This window comes from Marmota monax, unplaced genomic scaffold, assembly GCF_021218885.2.
Source record: "Marmota monax isolate L192 unplaced genomic scaffold, Marmota_monax_Labrador192_F-V1.1 WCK01_AAM20220418_F8-fsc00128, whole genome shotgun sequence".
Taxonomy (NCBI): domain Eukaryota; kingdom Metazoa; phylum Chordata; class Mammalia; order Rodentia; family Sciuridae; genus Marmota; species Marmota monax.
In genome coordinates this window covers 63,405-78,107 of record NW_026693452.1, presented here as the reverse complement: position 1 = coordinate 78,107, position 14,703 = coordinate 63,405, and the positions used below count along the sequence as shown (strand labels likewise).

At 37.5% G+C, this 14,703-nt stretch overlaps 1 protein-coding gene across 1 annotated transcript in view; it reads right to left on the bottom strand.

Annotated features, from left to right (window-relative positions):
* Positions 1-10,630: 10,630 nt before the first annotated feature.
* The window catches only part of LOC124101587 (broad substrate specificity ATP-binding cassette transporter ABCG2-like), a 54,979-nt gene continuing 50,906 nt past the window's right edge, over positions 10,631-14,703 (bottom strand). Inside the window, 1 exon segment of the mRNA XM_046457645.1 lies at positions 10,631-10,699. Within this exon segment, the coding sequence (XP_046313601.1) occupies positions 10,631-10,699 (69 nt within the window).

Sequence of the window (14,703 nt, the reverse complement as noted above, 5' to 3'; positions counted from 1 at the left end):
GAAATTGGTCAAGTTTACAGTCACACTATGAACCAAATTTCTAGGTTGTTTAAATTCATCTATTTCCAAGTTTATAATGCTACCCTCTTCAAAGGGCAGAAACATTTATCAGCTGACCTCTCACTCCTTTTGGGGAAAACCGTAGCCTAACTTGTGACATCTATGCCCCTTCCTAAGATGATCAACGTTGCTTGTAGTTCTGCTTACCCTCAAGACCACCATCCTAAAAACTCAGACTAAGAATTCTAAAACTAGGACCAGAGGGGAACAAGGGCTTTCAGCCAGAGTCATGTCTGTCAGCTGTCACTCCAACACTGTGATGAGCATGCAGATACTCAGCTGCAGGATGTTACCTGCCGGCCCAGGAAACAGACTTAGACCTGAAGAGCCAGCTGGAGCAGAGCAGGATGGGGCATACTGGTGATTCTTCCACAGGTGGAAAAGCACCTGGTATTAAAACACATGCTGCAGCCCCAGTGGTGGCCTGCTGCCATTCTTGTGCATCTTGGCAAGTACAGTTTCTAAAACAGCTGTGGCCTCTGTGCTGTAAGAGTAGCTCCTCCTTCCTTTTGAGAGGATGAGCCCTATGTGAGCATGAAGACTAGTGGCTTCTCCTCATCTGGTCCCACATTTTCAACCACTGCATCCTGCCTAGCAGCCTGGAGGTGACTCTGTGTTACAAAAATGTCACACCCAGATCAAACCAAAGACAGTGGGCACAGTATAGAAAACCTGTCCTCCTAGAGGTATTTATGGTTGATAATTGAAAATGGAAATTTGTCATATTAGTAAGAATTGTTTCTATATTATTTGAATATCCAAAAGGGATTTAGGATTCCAGCATTCCTGTTTTTTTCATTATTTTTTTTGTATAAATTTCAAATGATTAACAGCAATAACACAAGAGTAGAATATTAAAAGAACAAAATAAGATCTTCTAATTTGGGGGCTGGGGATGTGGCTCAAGCGGTAGCACGCTCGCCTGGCATGCATGCAGCCCGGGTTCGATCCTCAGCACCACATACAAACAAAGATGTTGTATCCTCCAAAAACTAAAAAATGAATATTAAAACTCTCTCTCTCTCTCTCTCTCTCTCTCTCTCTCTCACTAATATATATATATATATATATATATATATATATATATATATCCCAATAGAATATATTTTAAAAAAAGATCTTCTAATTTTATTAAAACCTGTTTTTTTGTTTTAAGGACATGTTGCAAAAAAAATGAAATTTCCTTCTCAACTTGCTGAAATATGTGTTTGCTCACTAAAGAATATAATCAATGATTGAAAGAATTCCAAGTCACTTTACACACACACACACATACTAATGAGCAGAGGGAAGGAGTAGATCCAGATCTTATTGTTACCTCCCTCTGTGGTATTATTGCCCTTTTAGCGCCTACTATGGTCCATGGGCTGGGCTGACAGCACAGAATCCATACATCCAGAGACTATAGCTTTACTAACTATCAAAGCAGCCTGTCTCAAACGCAAATGCTCTGAAAACTGAAAACTCAAAATCACTCAAAAACTCAAACATTAAATAATCTTTCAAAAATCCACCAATCAACATTTATTCACATTAAAAACAATTTCTACTGTAGCAGAATACAAATAAAACAAATTCATATGCATTAGTGTATAATGACTTACTTTATAAGTGAGAAAATGTAGGCCTTAAAAGGTTTGTTGTCCCTGAAAAGACTTGTACCAGCTCTAAACCCACGAGACTCTATATCTCATAACAGTAATAAGAAAAAACCCTTAAGACATTGAACACAAACTTACGTTATATAGTTGGAACAGTTATTGCTCTGTGTTGCACCAAGTGCTGGACAGAAGTCTTGTCCCCAAAATTCATTATGCTGCAAAGCCTATGTGACACAGAGCAAGGTTTTAAATTTTAAAAGGTTTACAAAGAATTATCACAATTAAATCCTCAAGTTTAATTTTATTGTTTTTTCCAAAGACATACCAAGTTGCATATATATTCACAATGTATCACAGAAAATTAACTAAAGTTATTGCCCCTGGAAATCAAGAGACCGAAGGTTGAGATATTGCTTCCAATAGGCCAAGAAGGGAGACCTCTTGCTGTATAACCCCATAACCACTTCCTTCTTTTCTCCTTAACTGTATGACTCTATAAACTTTATAACCAAATGATACAGAACTGCTCAATGAATACTTCTGACTTATGGTAATGATCATGTCTTGTTTTCATTAAGATCACTTATAGGAGTTAGAATTTCAGTTACACTTATATTAAGAAACAGTTTTCTCAACTCTAAGCAGGAAGTGTGAATCAGGTGGTATAGTGATACCAGATCTCAAACTATACTACAGAGCAATAGTAACAAAAACAGCATGGTACTGGTACCAAAACAGGCGGGTGGACCAATGGTACAGAATAGAGGACACAGAAACCAATCCACAAAATTACAACTATCTTATATTTGATAAAGGGGCTAAAAGCATGCAATGGAGGAAGGATAGCATCTTCAACAAATGGTGCTGGGAAAACTGGAAATCCATATGCAACAAAATGAAACTGAATCCCTTTCTCTCGCCATGCACAAAAGTTAACTCAAAATGGATCAAGGAGCTTGATATCAAATCAGAGACACGGCGTCTGATAGAAGAAAAAGTTGGCTACGATCTACATACTGTGGAGTCGGGCTCCAAATTCCTCAATAGTACACCCATAGCACAAGAGTTAATAACTAAAATCAACAAATGGGACTTACTTAAACTAAAAAGTTTTTTCTCAACAAAAGAAACAATAAGAGAGGTAAATAGGGAGCCTACATCTTGGGAACAAATCTTTACTCCTCACACTTCAGATAGAGCCCTAATATCCAGAGTATACAAAGAACTCAAAAAATTAAACAATAAGAAAACAAATAACCCAATCAACAAATGGACCAAGGACCTGAACAGACATTTCTCAGAGGAGGACATACAATCAATCAACAAGTACATGAAAAAATGCTCACCATCTCTAGCACTCAGAGAAATGCAAATCAAAACCACCCTAAGATACCATCTCACTCCAGTAAGATTGGCAGCCATTATGAAGTCAAACAACAACAAGTGCTGGCGAGGATGTGGGGAAAAGGGTACTCTTGTACATTGCTGGTGGGACTGCAAACTGGTGCGGCCAATTTGGAAAGCAGTATGGAGATTCCTGGGAAAGCTGGGAATGGAACCACCATTTGACCCAGCTATTGCCCTTCTTGGACTATTCCCTGAAGACCTAAAAAGAGCATACTACAGGGACACTGCTACATCAATGTTCATAGCAGCACAATTCACAATAGCAAGTCTGTGGAACCAACCTAGATGCCCTTCAATAGATGAATGGATAAAAAAATGTGGCATTTATACACAATGGAGTATTACTCTGCATTAAAAAATGACAAAATCATGGAATTTGCAGGGAAATGGATGGCATTAGAGCAGATTATGCTAAATGAAGCTAGCCAATCCCTAAAAAACAAATGCCAAATGTCTTCTTTGATATAAGGAGAGTAACTAAGAACAGAGTAGGGAAGAAGAAGAACATGAGAAGAAGATTAACATTAAACAGGGATGAGAGGTGGGAGGGAAAGGGAGAGAGAAGGGAAATTGCATGGAAATGGAAGGAGACCCTCAGGGTTATACAAAATTACATACAAGAGGAAGTGAGGGGAAAGGGAAAAAAAATACAAGGGGGAGAAATGAATGACAGTAGAGGGGGTAGAGAGAGAAGAGGGGAGGGGAGGGGAGGGGAGGGGAGATAGTAGAGGATAGGAAAGGCAGCAGAATACAACAGACACTAGTATGGCAATATGTAAATCAGTGGATGTGTAACTGATGTGATTCTGCAATCTGTATACGGGATAAAAACGAGAGTTCATAACCCACTTGAATCAAAGTGTGAAATATGATATGTCAAGAACTATGTAATGTTTTGAACAACCAACAATAAAAATTAAAAAAAAAAAAAAGAGGGGCTGGGGTTGTGGCTCAGCAGTAAAATGCCTTCCTAGAACAAAAAAAAAAAAAAAAAAAAGAAACAGTTTTCTTTGGAGTTAATTCCTTTGATAAAGCCCTAGGACTAGGAGTGTTATTTAACCTTTGCTTCTCTCATATTTTCCCTTTAATCATAAGCTAAGTATCCCAGTCTCCCATCCTCTCATTTATTTTCTCATTGAACTGAAACACAATGTTTTCATCAATCTTTCTGCTTTACTATGAGACTGAATCTCTGGGTTCTTCCTTGCCCTCAAACAACAGGGTGACTAAGGAAACTACAAATGACTTCCTGACCTTGTGCTAAAGAAGGCTATTAGTAAATCCTCATCCATTGCTGCTAAGAGGAAATTATATATGTGAGGTGTTCATAGGTCATGGCAGGGGAAATGGATGTGTATAGACTTTATTTTCATTGTTCCCACCTTGAAGATCCACTCACAATGACAGTCAAGGAGAGCTTACTGTTAGTCCATAATAAGGAATGCTGAAGTATTGAAGCCAATGAAATTGAGGTGCCATACTTCCAAAATAAAATGTCAAACCCCATAAAATCTACAAAAGCAAAAAACATGAGTTAGAACTGGTGCAGGAATTTCATGAGGAATTCTAGAGAAGATGTACTCCAAGAACCCTACAACCTTCTAAACATTTCCTCTAGGAACAATTCTTTAAATCCTTTGCACTTGCCTTAAACATTAGTCTTCCTTTGCATATGTAAACCTCTGCATGGATAAACCTGTTTATGATTTTAAGTTAAGAAAAGTAGACTATAATGTATATTATATATTCCACTTCCTTGGAAGATCCTTAATTGGCAATACTCTGTCAACAATGTTCTCTGTACTTGTGCACAATAAAAGATTAAGAAATACACTTGTCTCTTGGTGTCCAAGGGAGACCAGCTCCAGGTTCCACACATAGATACCAAATAATGCAGATGATCAAATCCCTTTATTTTAAAATAATATCATATTTTGAAAATTTGTAAATCCAATTATATCCTTTATGTTCTATGAATGCAGCATGACCAATTGAGTACCATCCCGGAAATACAAAGTTGGTTCATCATTTTAAAATTAATAATATGAAAAGAAGAACTAAATCATCATCTCAATAGATGCAGAAAAAGACATTTGGCAAAATCTAAAATTCAAGAATGAGGAAAAAAGAAAATCCTTAGCAAACTTGGAATCGAAGGGAATCTCCTCAACATTATAAAATGCATGCATGAAAATCATGCTTTTTTAAAACTTTAAATTTTTTTTTCTAATTAGTTATACATGACAGCAGAATGCATTTTGTTTTATTGTACACAAATGGAGCACAACATTTCATTTCTTGGGTTGTACAGGCTGTAGATACAGACACATTTCTTTCTTTCTTTTTTTTTGTATGTTTTTCATCTATGGTTGGTTGAATCTTCCAATGCAGAACTCACAGACACAAAGAGCTGACTCCTGACTCTGTTAATTATACCACTAACACATTTTCCCCCTTAAAAATCCTAAAAAAAAACAATAACAAAAAAAAAAAAAAAACTAGGAATAGATACAAGAACATTCCTGAGCATTACATTCTTCCAAAGGGCAACAAAATTCATTGTTTTCAAGGGCTTGCATTTTGTATCCATGACATTAAAAATAATTTGGGGCATATATGACCCAGCTATTCCTCTTTTTTGGACTATACCCAAAAGACCTAAAACAGCATACTACAGGGACACAGCCACATCAATGTTTATAGCAGCACAATTCACAATAGCTAGACTGTGGAACCAACCTAGATGTCCTTCAGTGGATGAATGGATTTTAAAAACATGAGGGGCTTATAAACACAATGGAATTATACTCAGCAATAAAAGAGAATAAAATCATGGCATTTGCAGGGAAATGGATGGCATTAGAGATGGCATTAGATTATGCTAAGTGAAGTCAGCCAATCCCCAAAAAACAAATACTGAATGTTTTCTCTGATATAAGGGGGGTGACTCAAAGTGGGGCAGGGAGGGAGAGCATGGGAGAAAGATTACCTCTAGATAGGGAATAGGGGTGGGAGGGAAAGGGAGGGAGAAATGGAATAGCAAGGATGGTGGAAGGAGATGGTCATCATTATACAAAATACATATATGAAGATGTGAATTTGGTGTCAACATACTTTATATACAAACAGAGATGTGATAAATTGTGGTATAAAGGTGTATTAAGAATTGTAATGCAAAAAAAATAAGAGAGCTTATGTATAATGGCATAATTTGGCGTGAACATACTTTATATACAGAGTTACGAAAAATTGTACTCTGAATGGACAATTATGAATGTAATGCATTCCACTATTGTCATGTATGTAAGAAATAAATAAATAATTTGGGGTTCAGAATGTGACTTTCCAAAGCCTAGAACTGTACTACATGATGCCATGCCATGTAGTACAGCAGAAAATGTAGTAACTCCCTCCATTTAAAGCTATGAGTAAGTGGTACTGCAATGCTGATGCAGGAAGGAATGTTGGAGATGAATGAGAGGCAGCTAAGGGGCCCCGCACAGCATTTGTCCCAACCTTGAAGGTGAGCTGGAATATGCACAACAGGGATGGTGCTGTGGTTTGCCTGCATGTACCAGAACTGACCTTTCAAGTGCTTGGTATATAACACGCCATCTGAGTGAAATGCAAGCTTTGACTGGCTTTTAAAACTCTACATAGAAACATTTAAATATCAATCAGTGTATCAAATGAATCAAACAAAACATCTTTATTTATTGAAGGAAATTTTCTTTACAGTAAATGAAATATCACTTTCTCAGTGGTATATACGGGTAGATTCCAAATTTAGAAAGAAAAGAACTAAACTTTGGCAAGAGTATGTGTAAGCCATGCTTATATGATCATGTTAAAATGAATCCCAATATTATGGATAACTATAACACACCAATAAAAAAATTTAAAGGGCTATATATGTGCTATATATGTGTCACTGAAAGACATCTCTTCCTATCAGGCTGAGCATGTCTGTTTGACTGATGTTGTAGTGGGGAAATGTGGTAATGGGTTCTGTTCATCTGTTGATTCATCTATGTGAGTAAAAATTTCAGGAGCATGAAAAATTAAGACATAGTAACCATTATTTTAAAAAGATGAAATGGAAATATACTAACATAAGAGATTCTTAGGAACCCAGACAACAGGTGAGCTAATATTATGGACTTTAGAATTTTCCAGTAATTTTAAAACATTTTTAAAAGCAAGAGATGTTCAGCTAGAACTGCTGTTATAAAAGGTGTCCAAGCCAGACACCCTGTTACACTTCTCATGGAGCTGACTTTAACCTTGGGGAGCAGTGAATTTAACCAAACCACCTCTGCTGCTTAAACAGCTGTCAGTTCTCTAACACCAGCAGGAGGAAAACCTGTGGGTTTTGTGAGGGAATCAGCCAATTATTCTGTTTTTTTTTAATTACTAATTTATCAAGATTTTATATGTCACCAAGAAGTCTCTTTTAAAAGCTCATTATTAATGACATGGAGCCTAAGTTAAATAACTATATTAGAAACTAGCAAAAAAAAAAAAAAAAAAAAGACTGAATAAGAGCAGAGAGGAAAGTGGTTAAGTTGTATATTGTAAAGTATATTTCAGTCTAGGGCCTCCTGAAAGCATCAGAGTCCTAGTCACAAAATCCTCAAAGTTGGTTTTACATGACAGGAAGGTATAAGGACAAACAAGGGAGAAAATTCTGTCACAGAGAAGCACAGAACACACTCACCATCATAAATGTAAAATAAGCGTCCATGGCACCTATTCCTAGATATACGTGAGTATAACCTGCTCCTATGGCATGGGAATGGATGAAAAAGCCACCATCATGAGGGTAAAGACCATAATGAAGAAAGCCTCCACTGCTGGTTTTGATCGTTAGAAAGAAAGAAAGAGATCAGTTCAACTATGTAGCTCACTGTGTATTTGGAACTATTTGTGTGTGTGTGTGTGTGTATGTGTGTGTGTGTGCCAATAGCACTCAGTAAACTGCGAAGAGAACAAAAATCTCCCCCACTATGCAATTACCCTGGGTCACAAATTTCAGTTTCCCTTCATTGAGTGGAGGTTTTTCCCAAACCAAAGTCCCCCTAGAATAATTGCCACATGGCTCTGTGATTGAGAATGGGGCTGTTAAGTTTCTTAAACTGCTTTATAAATATCATGAGCTAATGCTCTGTGTGATACGGTCTAAAGATTTTCAAACAGCTGCAAGAACACTGATCAGGAATCTATGACTTTAAATTCCAAGTCTAATTCTTACAACATACCTCTGATTTGTAAAATGAAAAATTCAAGCTGCATCACTTGTTCTTCTCTTGCAATGTGTTTTCTAAAAAGAAAATTCTGAGGTGTGTGTTGTGCATGTGCATATCAGTGAAACATATAGAAATGGTAATTCAAGGACCCTAGGTAAAGCCAGAGCATAATGCAGAAATGTTCTGTCTACTTCATCAAACAAGTAATTTTATTTAATCAGGGAGAGAACATATGTGTATACTGTTTTTTATGTGTCTCTACATATCTCTACATACATTGGAGATATTACCCTCCTATGTATATTTTATCTCTTTATAGAGATACATGTAGTAAGAAGAGAAAAAAATAGAGATAGGCAATAAATATCCCAGCTTTTCTGGAGCATTCTCAAATTTTTGTTCTACAAATGCTTTCCATGTTTGAGTTCTACAAATGCTTTCCATGTTTGAGTATGACACATAGCATCTCTCAGAAAAATATAGTTTTGTGAATACATTTTAAAGTTTAGTTGGGAAAAAGTCTATCTTCTTCCCTTATAGCTTGTTTTATAGTTTGGGGAACCAAAAACATGTTTGCAAAGAGAACTTAAATTTTTCACATGTCCAAGACCAGAGACATCTAATAAGTCTTGTTACTTACCCACCATGAAGTAAAGTGTACAAGTAAATATGAAACTTGGCAAGAACCTCCTGGATAGTAAATCAGATAAAATATTTCCAAAGAAATAAGATGACACTCTGTAGTATCCACTGTTAGACTCTTGTCTACAGAAAAAGAAAGAAAGAAAGAAAAACACATACCACACATCCCAGATTAATCCAAGAAGGCACAGCCAAGATGAGATGCTGCTGTGCAGTCTCCTGCTGCCACCAGGTCTGACACTGCAGATGCCCTTGGGTTTTAGCCTGACTCCCCACACCCTTCTCCACCTCAGGTGCAGCCTCCCTGGGACATCATCCCCACAGGGTTCTTGCTGTGACCTTCTCTCATGACAGCTCCCCTCCTGCTGCTGCCCAGTCTCACCCCACATCACCCGTCCAGGGACAGAGTCTCCTCACTCTCCTCAGAGACGCTGCTTCTCCTCTGAGGCTGGCTCTGCCTGAAGAGAACACTTCAGGGGCTAATCTTGGTGGTAACAGGCTTTTTTTCTCCCCACTTCTGAGTGTGAAAGTAACACTGCTACTTTCCAAGGCCCACAAACAGATTCAGATGGCTAAGTTTGTTTACTTCTCTCGTGTTAAAAAAAGAAAAAGACTTCTTCCTCCAGTGACCCTGCCTCCATGATTTGGGACTGTCAGCAATCAAACCCTCATCTCCCCTCTTCCTAACACCTTTCTCCCCAAATTCCAAACTCTTCCAACAGTGTCTTTATTCCTTCCCTTTCTGGAGATTCCTGTCCTGGGCATGAAGGCCTGGGTAAATTTCCTCCATCCTTGAAAAATACAAGGGACAAAACCATCCTGCTTTTTCCTGTGAGGCTGCCCTCTGGCTCTGTGCAGGCCACATACTTTGTCAACTTCATTTACCATTTTCAATTTGCTGCTTAATCCACCATTTAATCTCTACCAAAGTCCTTGAAAATTTCCTTGAGAGGGTCATTATGACCTATTATTTTCTAAAAGGAAAAGATACTTCTCAGCCCCTTTATTTCTCTCTGCAGAATTGGTATTTGCTGACCACACCCTTACCTTAAAATTTCTGTTTTCTTTGTAGCAGCCCCACATACTCTTGATTTTCCACCTCAATCAATACTGCTTTTTCTCAATTAATATTTATTGTCCTTATCCTAGTTCAAAAGTTTGTGTTGTGTCAGGTGTGGTAGCACACACCTGTAATCCCAGTGGCTCCAGAGGCTGAGGCAGGAGAATTGTGAATTCAAAGCCAGCCTCAGCAACTTAGCAAGGCCCTAAGCAATTTAGAGATCCTGTCTCTAAATAATAAAAAAGAAGAAGAAGAAGAAGGAGGAGGAGGAGGAGGAGGAGGAGGAGGAGGAGGAGGAGGAGGAGGAGGAGGAGAAGAAGAAAGAATGGATGGATGGACTAGGGATGTGGCTCAATGGTTAAATGGCCCTGGGTTTAATCCCTGGTACCACCTCCCGCCAAAAAAAAAAAAAAAAAAAAGCTTGTATTATACCTGTTAAATAAGTACAACTTATATATGCCAATTTAAAACATAAAGAACACAAGGGAAAAGAAAAGAAAAATTTCAGTAATCCCCAGAACCACATTTCTGGTCCAATTCTGAATGGAAACACTTTTTCCCCAGTCAGCAATGCCCCACTGAGACCAACTCACATAAAGAGCTGCTTCTGGACTCTAAAGAGCTTCACAGCAAACACGCTGTTGAGACACTGGTGGACCATCAGGATGAACAGCACTGCTGCTCTGTCAGGACAGAATGGGAACAAAAGCACCTTAGTCAACTCAACACTCTTAGGTTGGTTTCTTCCCACAGAACTCCTTCCAGAAATAATGTAACATCAAATATATTTAAAAAAGAAAAGTAGAGCTCTTTAAATTTAAACAGATAGGGAAGGTATGACCCTCTCTAGTTGCTCCCCCAGCTCAGTGGTGCCCCTGTGACTCCACACTATGGCACATATTGAAATACCAGTTTGGGGTTGCTGTGCACTGACTTGTATCCTCTAAAATTCATATGTTGAAGAGATAGTCCCCAATGTTACAGTCCTGGGAGGCAGGTCCTTAGGGAAGTAATAAGGTTTAGATGAGGTCATGAGAGTGGAGATCCCATGATGGAATCAGTGAATTGGTGAAGAGGAAGAACACCAGCTGCTCTCTGCCATGAGAGGATGCCCAATGAAGGCCCCATTTAAGAGCCAGAGAGGCACCTTCATGGGAGCCTGACCTGCTGGAAGTGAGCACTGACCCCCAGACTTCCAGATTCTAGTACTGAGAGAAAATAAATTTCTGTTGTTTAAGCCACACACACACACACACAAAAAAAAAAAAAAAAAAAAAAAAAAACATGGGATTTTGCTATGACAACCTGAGGTAACAACAACAACAAACTACAACAACAAAAAAAACCCTCTTCATCTTCAATTTAATTCACAAAAACGCTGAGTATCATTCCTAACATATGAAAAGTGAAATATTAACCTAAATAAAGCTCCCAAGGATTAAAATATTTAATTATCAATTGAGGTGATTTTAAAGTGAAGTAATAAGAAAGTAAGACATGTGGAAGAAAATGAGATGGTGAAAGAAACCTGCTTTCGGCTCTTTACTGCGGTCACCCAGGACAGGACCATCAGTAGCCTTGACAGTTATCCTAGATATGGGACAGCCACTTTCCTACAGGATTTCCAAAGTGCTCAAAACAGAAATCAATCTCATGCTTATTCATAATAAAAAAGTAACTTGATCATATGTATGAAGACTATTAATGCTTATTTCTTCATAAATAATTTAGGTTTAGAAAGAAAAGCGCTCGCCTAATTTACACTTCAACAGAAATAAGGATTTCCTAAGAGCATTTCCTAAGGGAGGGGCTTCCCTTCCTAACCAAACAACTGAACTGACAGCGAAAACCAGCCTAGAGAGAAGTGGTTCTCTAAACATGCATTATGATGGGAGATCTCTGACATTGTTGAGAATCTAACTCAGAATATGATGCAGCTGTTTAAAATGACATCCTGGAATGAAAACTTCTAGGGCACATTATGACTGAAACTAGAAAGGATCATAACATTGACAAGTACTTTCCAAATGAGAGTTAGGAATAACTCAGTCCCATCCACGTATCCTATACTCCGAAGTCATTCCAATAGAAACCTTAAAGGAAATTGGCTCACAAACTCCAAAAGATCAACTGGATTATATCAAAATTAAAAACAGCTGTGCATAAAACACACTATCAACAGAGATAAGAACCCCATGAAATGGGATAAAATATGTGTAAGTCATGTATCTGAAAAGGCATTAATAATTCATAAGTATAAAGGATTCCAACTCTGCAGCAACAACAACAAAACCCCCAAAACTAAATAATTCTATCTTAAAATTGGCAAAGAACTTAAAACAGACATATCTCTAAAGATCCTATAACCTCTGTTATTTCAAAAAAGAAAAAAAAGAATCAGTTTTGATGAGAAGGTGGAGAAATTGAAACTCTGTACGCTTCTGGTTTTACCCAATGTAAAATGAAGTAGAAGTGTATGGCAATAGTTCTGAAAATCAACAGAATTTCCACATGATTCAGAAATTCTACTTCTGGGTATCTGTTTGAACAAAGAATTCAAACATGTATGTATAAGCCCATAGCAGGATCACACAAATAGCCAAAACATGTAAACAACAGATTTTCAGCAATGGATAATTGGAAAAATAAAATGTAGAATACACATATGATAGAATATTCCTCAGCCTTAAAACTGAAAAGAAATTATAATACCTGCTACAATTTAGAACCTTGAGGACATTATGCTAAAGAAAATAAGGAAGTCATGAAAAGATGAGTACTATATGATTTCACATTTGTGAGGTACCTGTAATAGCCAAAAAATTTGATAGAAAGTTAAAGATGGTTACAGAGGTGGGAGAGGTGAGTGTGGGTGCTTATTCATTAGGTGGGTTGAAGATTCTACCTTGGAAGATGAAGTTGCTCTGGATTGGATGACAGTTTATGTGAATGTACTTGATGCCTCCCAAATATGCACTTAAAAATGGTTAAGTATACAAGATGTGTGTAATTTACCACCACACACATTCATACCTGAGCAAAACCAAAACTTAGCTGTTCCATTGATTTGTAATACACTAACTGATGCTACCCCATAATAAAACAGCAACATTTACCCTGTATTGTCATAAAAATTCTTAATGGGTATCTTTGAGCCTGAACAAAATGTCAGAATTTTCTCAAAATCAAGATCCAAATTTACTTACCTAAGTTGGATTTCAATAGAATGATCCATCAGCAAAAGGAAAGTGGTACCTATCACGAGTCCCAGAATGAATGTGGCAATTATCTTTTCAAAGAGAAAAAATGAAAATAAGAAGGAAAGAGTTTCAATTGCATGTAAAAATTTCATTATTATAAAATATATGGCTACCCAATCAAATCTCTCCACTAAGATGCACACTTTAAATTATGTGGCCACAGTATCACTGCTTTCTAAGTCATATTGAAAATGTGAAGATTCTGTTGTTTGGGCACTGACAGGACGAGAGGACTAGACAAGGTAAGATTGTCCAGGCATAGTGAGCTGCAGCAGAGTGATGCAGGTGTGGGGAAAGTAATTTCAGAAACAAATTCAGAGTTTTGATGGAACAAGCTCTCAACTTTTATGCCAATGAACTTCAGCTTTATGCTTGAAGAGGTTCAAGTCAAAACAGGAAGCTTCACTCTGATCAGTAGAAATACATAAAATTTCAATAAAAGAATGCTGGCCTAGCATGTGACACACATAGACTTTGATCCCCATCCCTTCAAAATGAACAGATAAATAAAAACTTAATACCCTGCCCCCCCCCCCACACACACACACCTAACAAAGGAATTTTGAATGATATGGAAGTAGCAACATGCACCTATTCAACCTGTGCAGAGTCTCCACTTGCCCTGGAAAGCGCATTGTCACTGTCACCAAAGCTTTCAGCCAGCTGAGTATACTCAAAGGTTCCATTACCATCTCCTCTGACATTGCTGGTCTTTCAACCCCAGCCAGTGAGGTCTACAGTACACTTGGCACACCCAAGCCTCCAATTCTTTGCCATTCTCACCCATCTTCACCTATTTAGTCTGTGTAAATGGGTCCCAGAGAGAATGCACCACCATCACACTTGTTAATAGAATAAAAAGTGACTTAAAAATGCTTTAATTGGCAAAAGGTTAAGGATTATATTGTGATATAGTCAATTGAGGAATTCTACTTATAATTAGTCTTGAATTAAATACAATAACAGAGAAAATTTTGACATAAAGAAAACAAAATATCCTGCCATATATCTTGAAAATGTCAGAGGTAAAGAAAATCTCAGTGTTACCACAATATCCAGCCATGAACTAAATTGTAAATCACACTATGGCAAGAAGTTAAACAAAATGCAAAAACAGAATCATGATCTGTAAAGGCTAGTTTGTAAAAACTGCACTCTGGAAACAATGTTAATTAAATGTTTCACCCATGACCTGTCCTTAAAATCCCTCTGCTAATAAGAGAAATTTAGGAGGGGACTCATTACCCTACCATTTCCAACACCCTCAGAATATGCTTTGCTTCATTTCAACAGATCAGACTTTCAAAATAAATACAGATGGTTCTATGGACATGCAGCATGCTCATGTATACAAGAATCTGTTGTTGTTGTTGTTGTTTTTTACACAGTAGGGCTTCTAAGATATTCAGACTTCCCAATAGATGTTC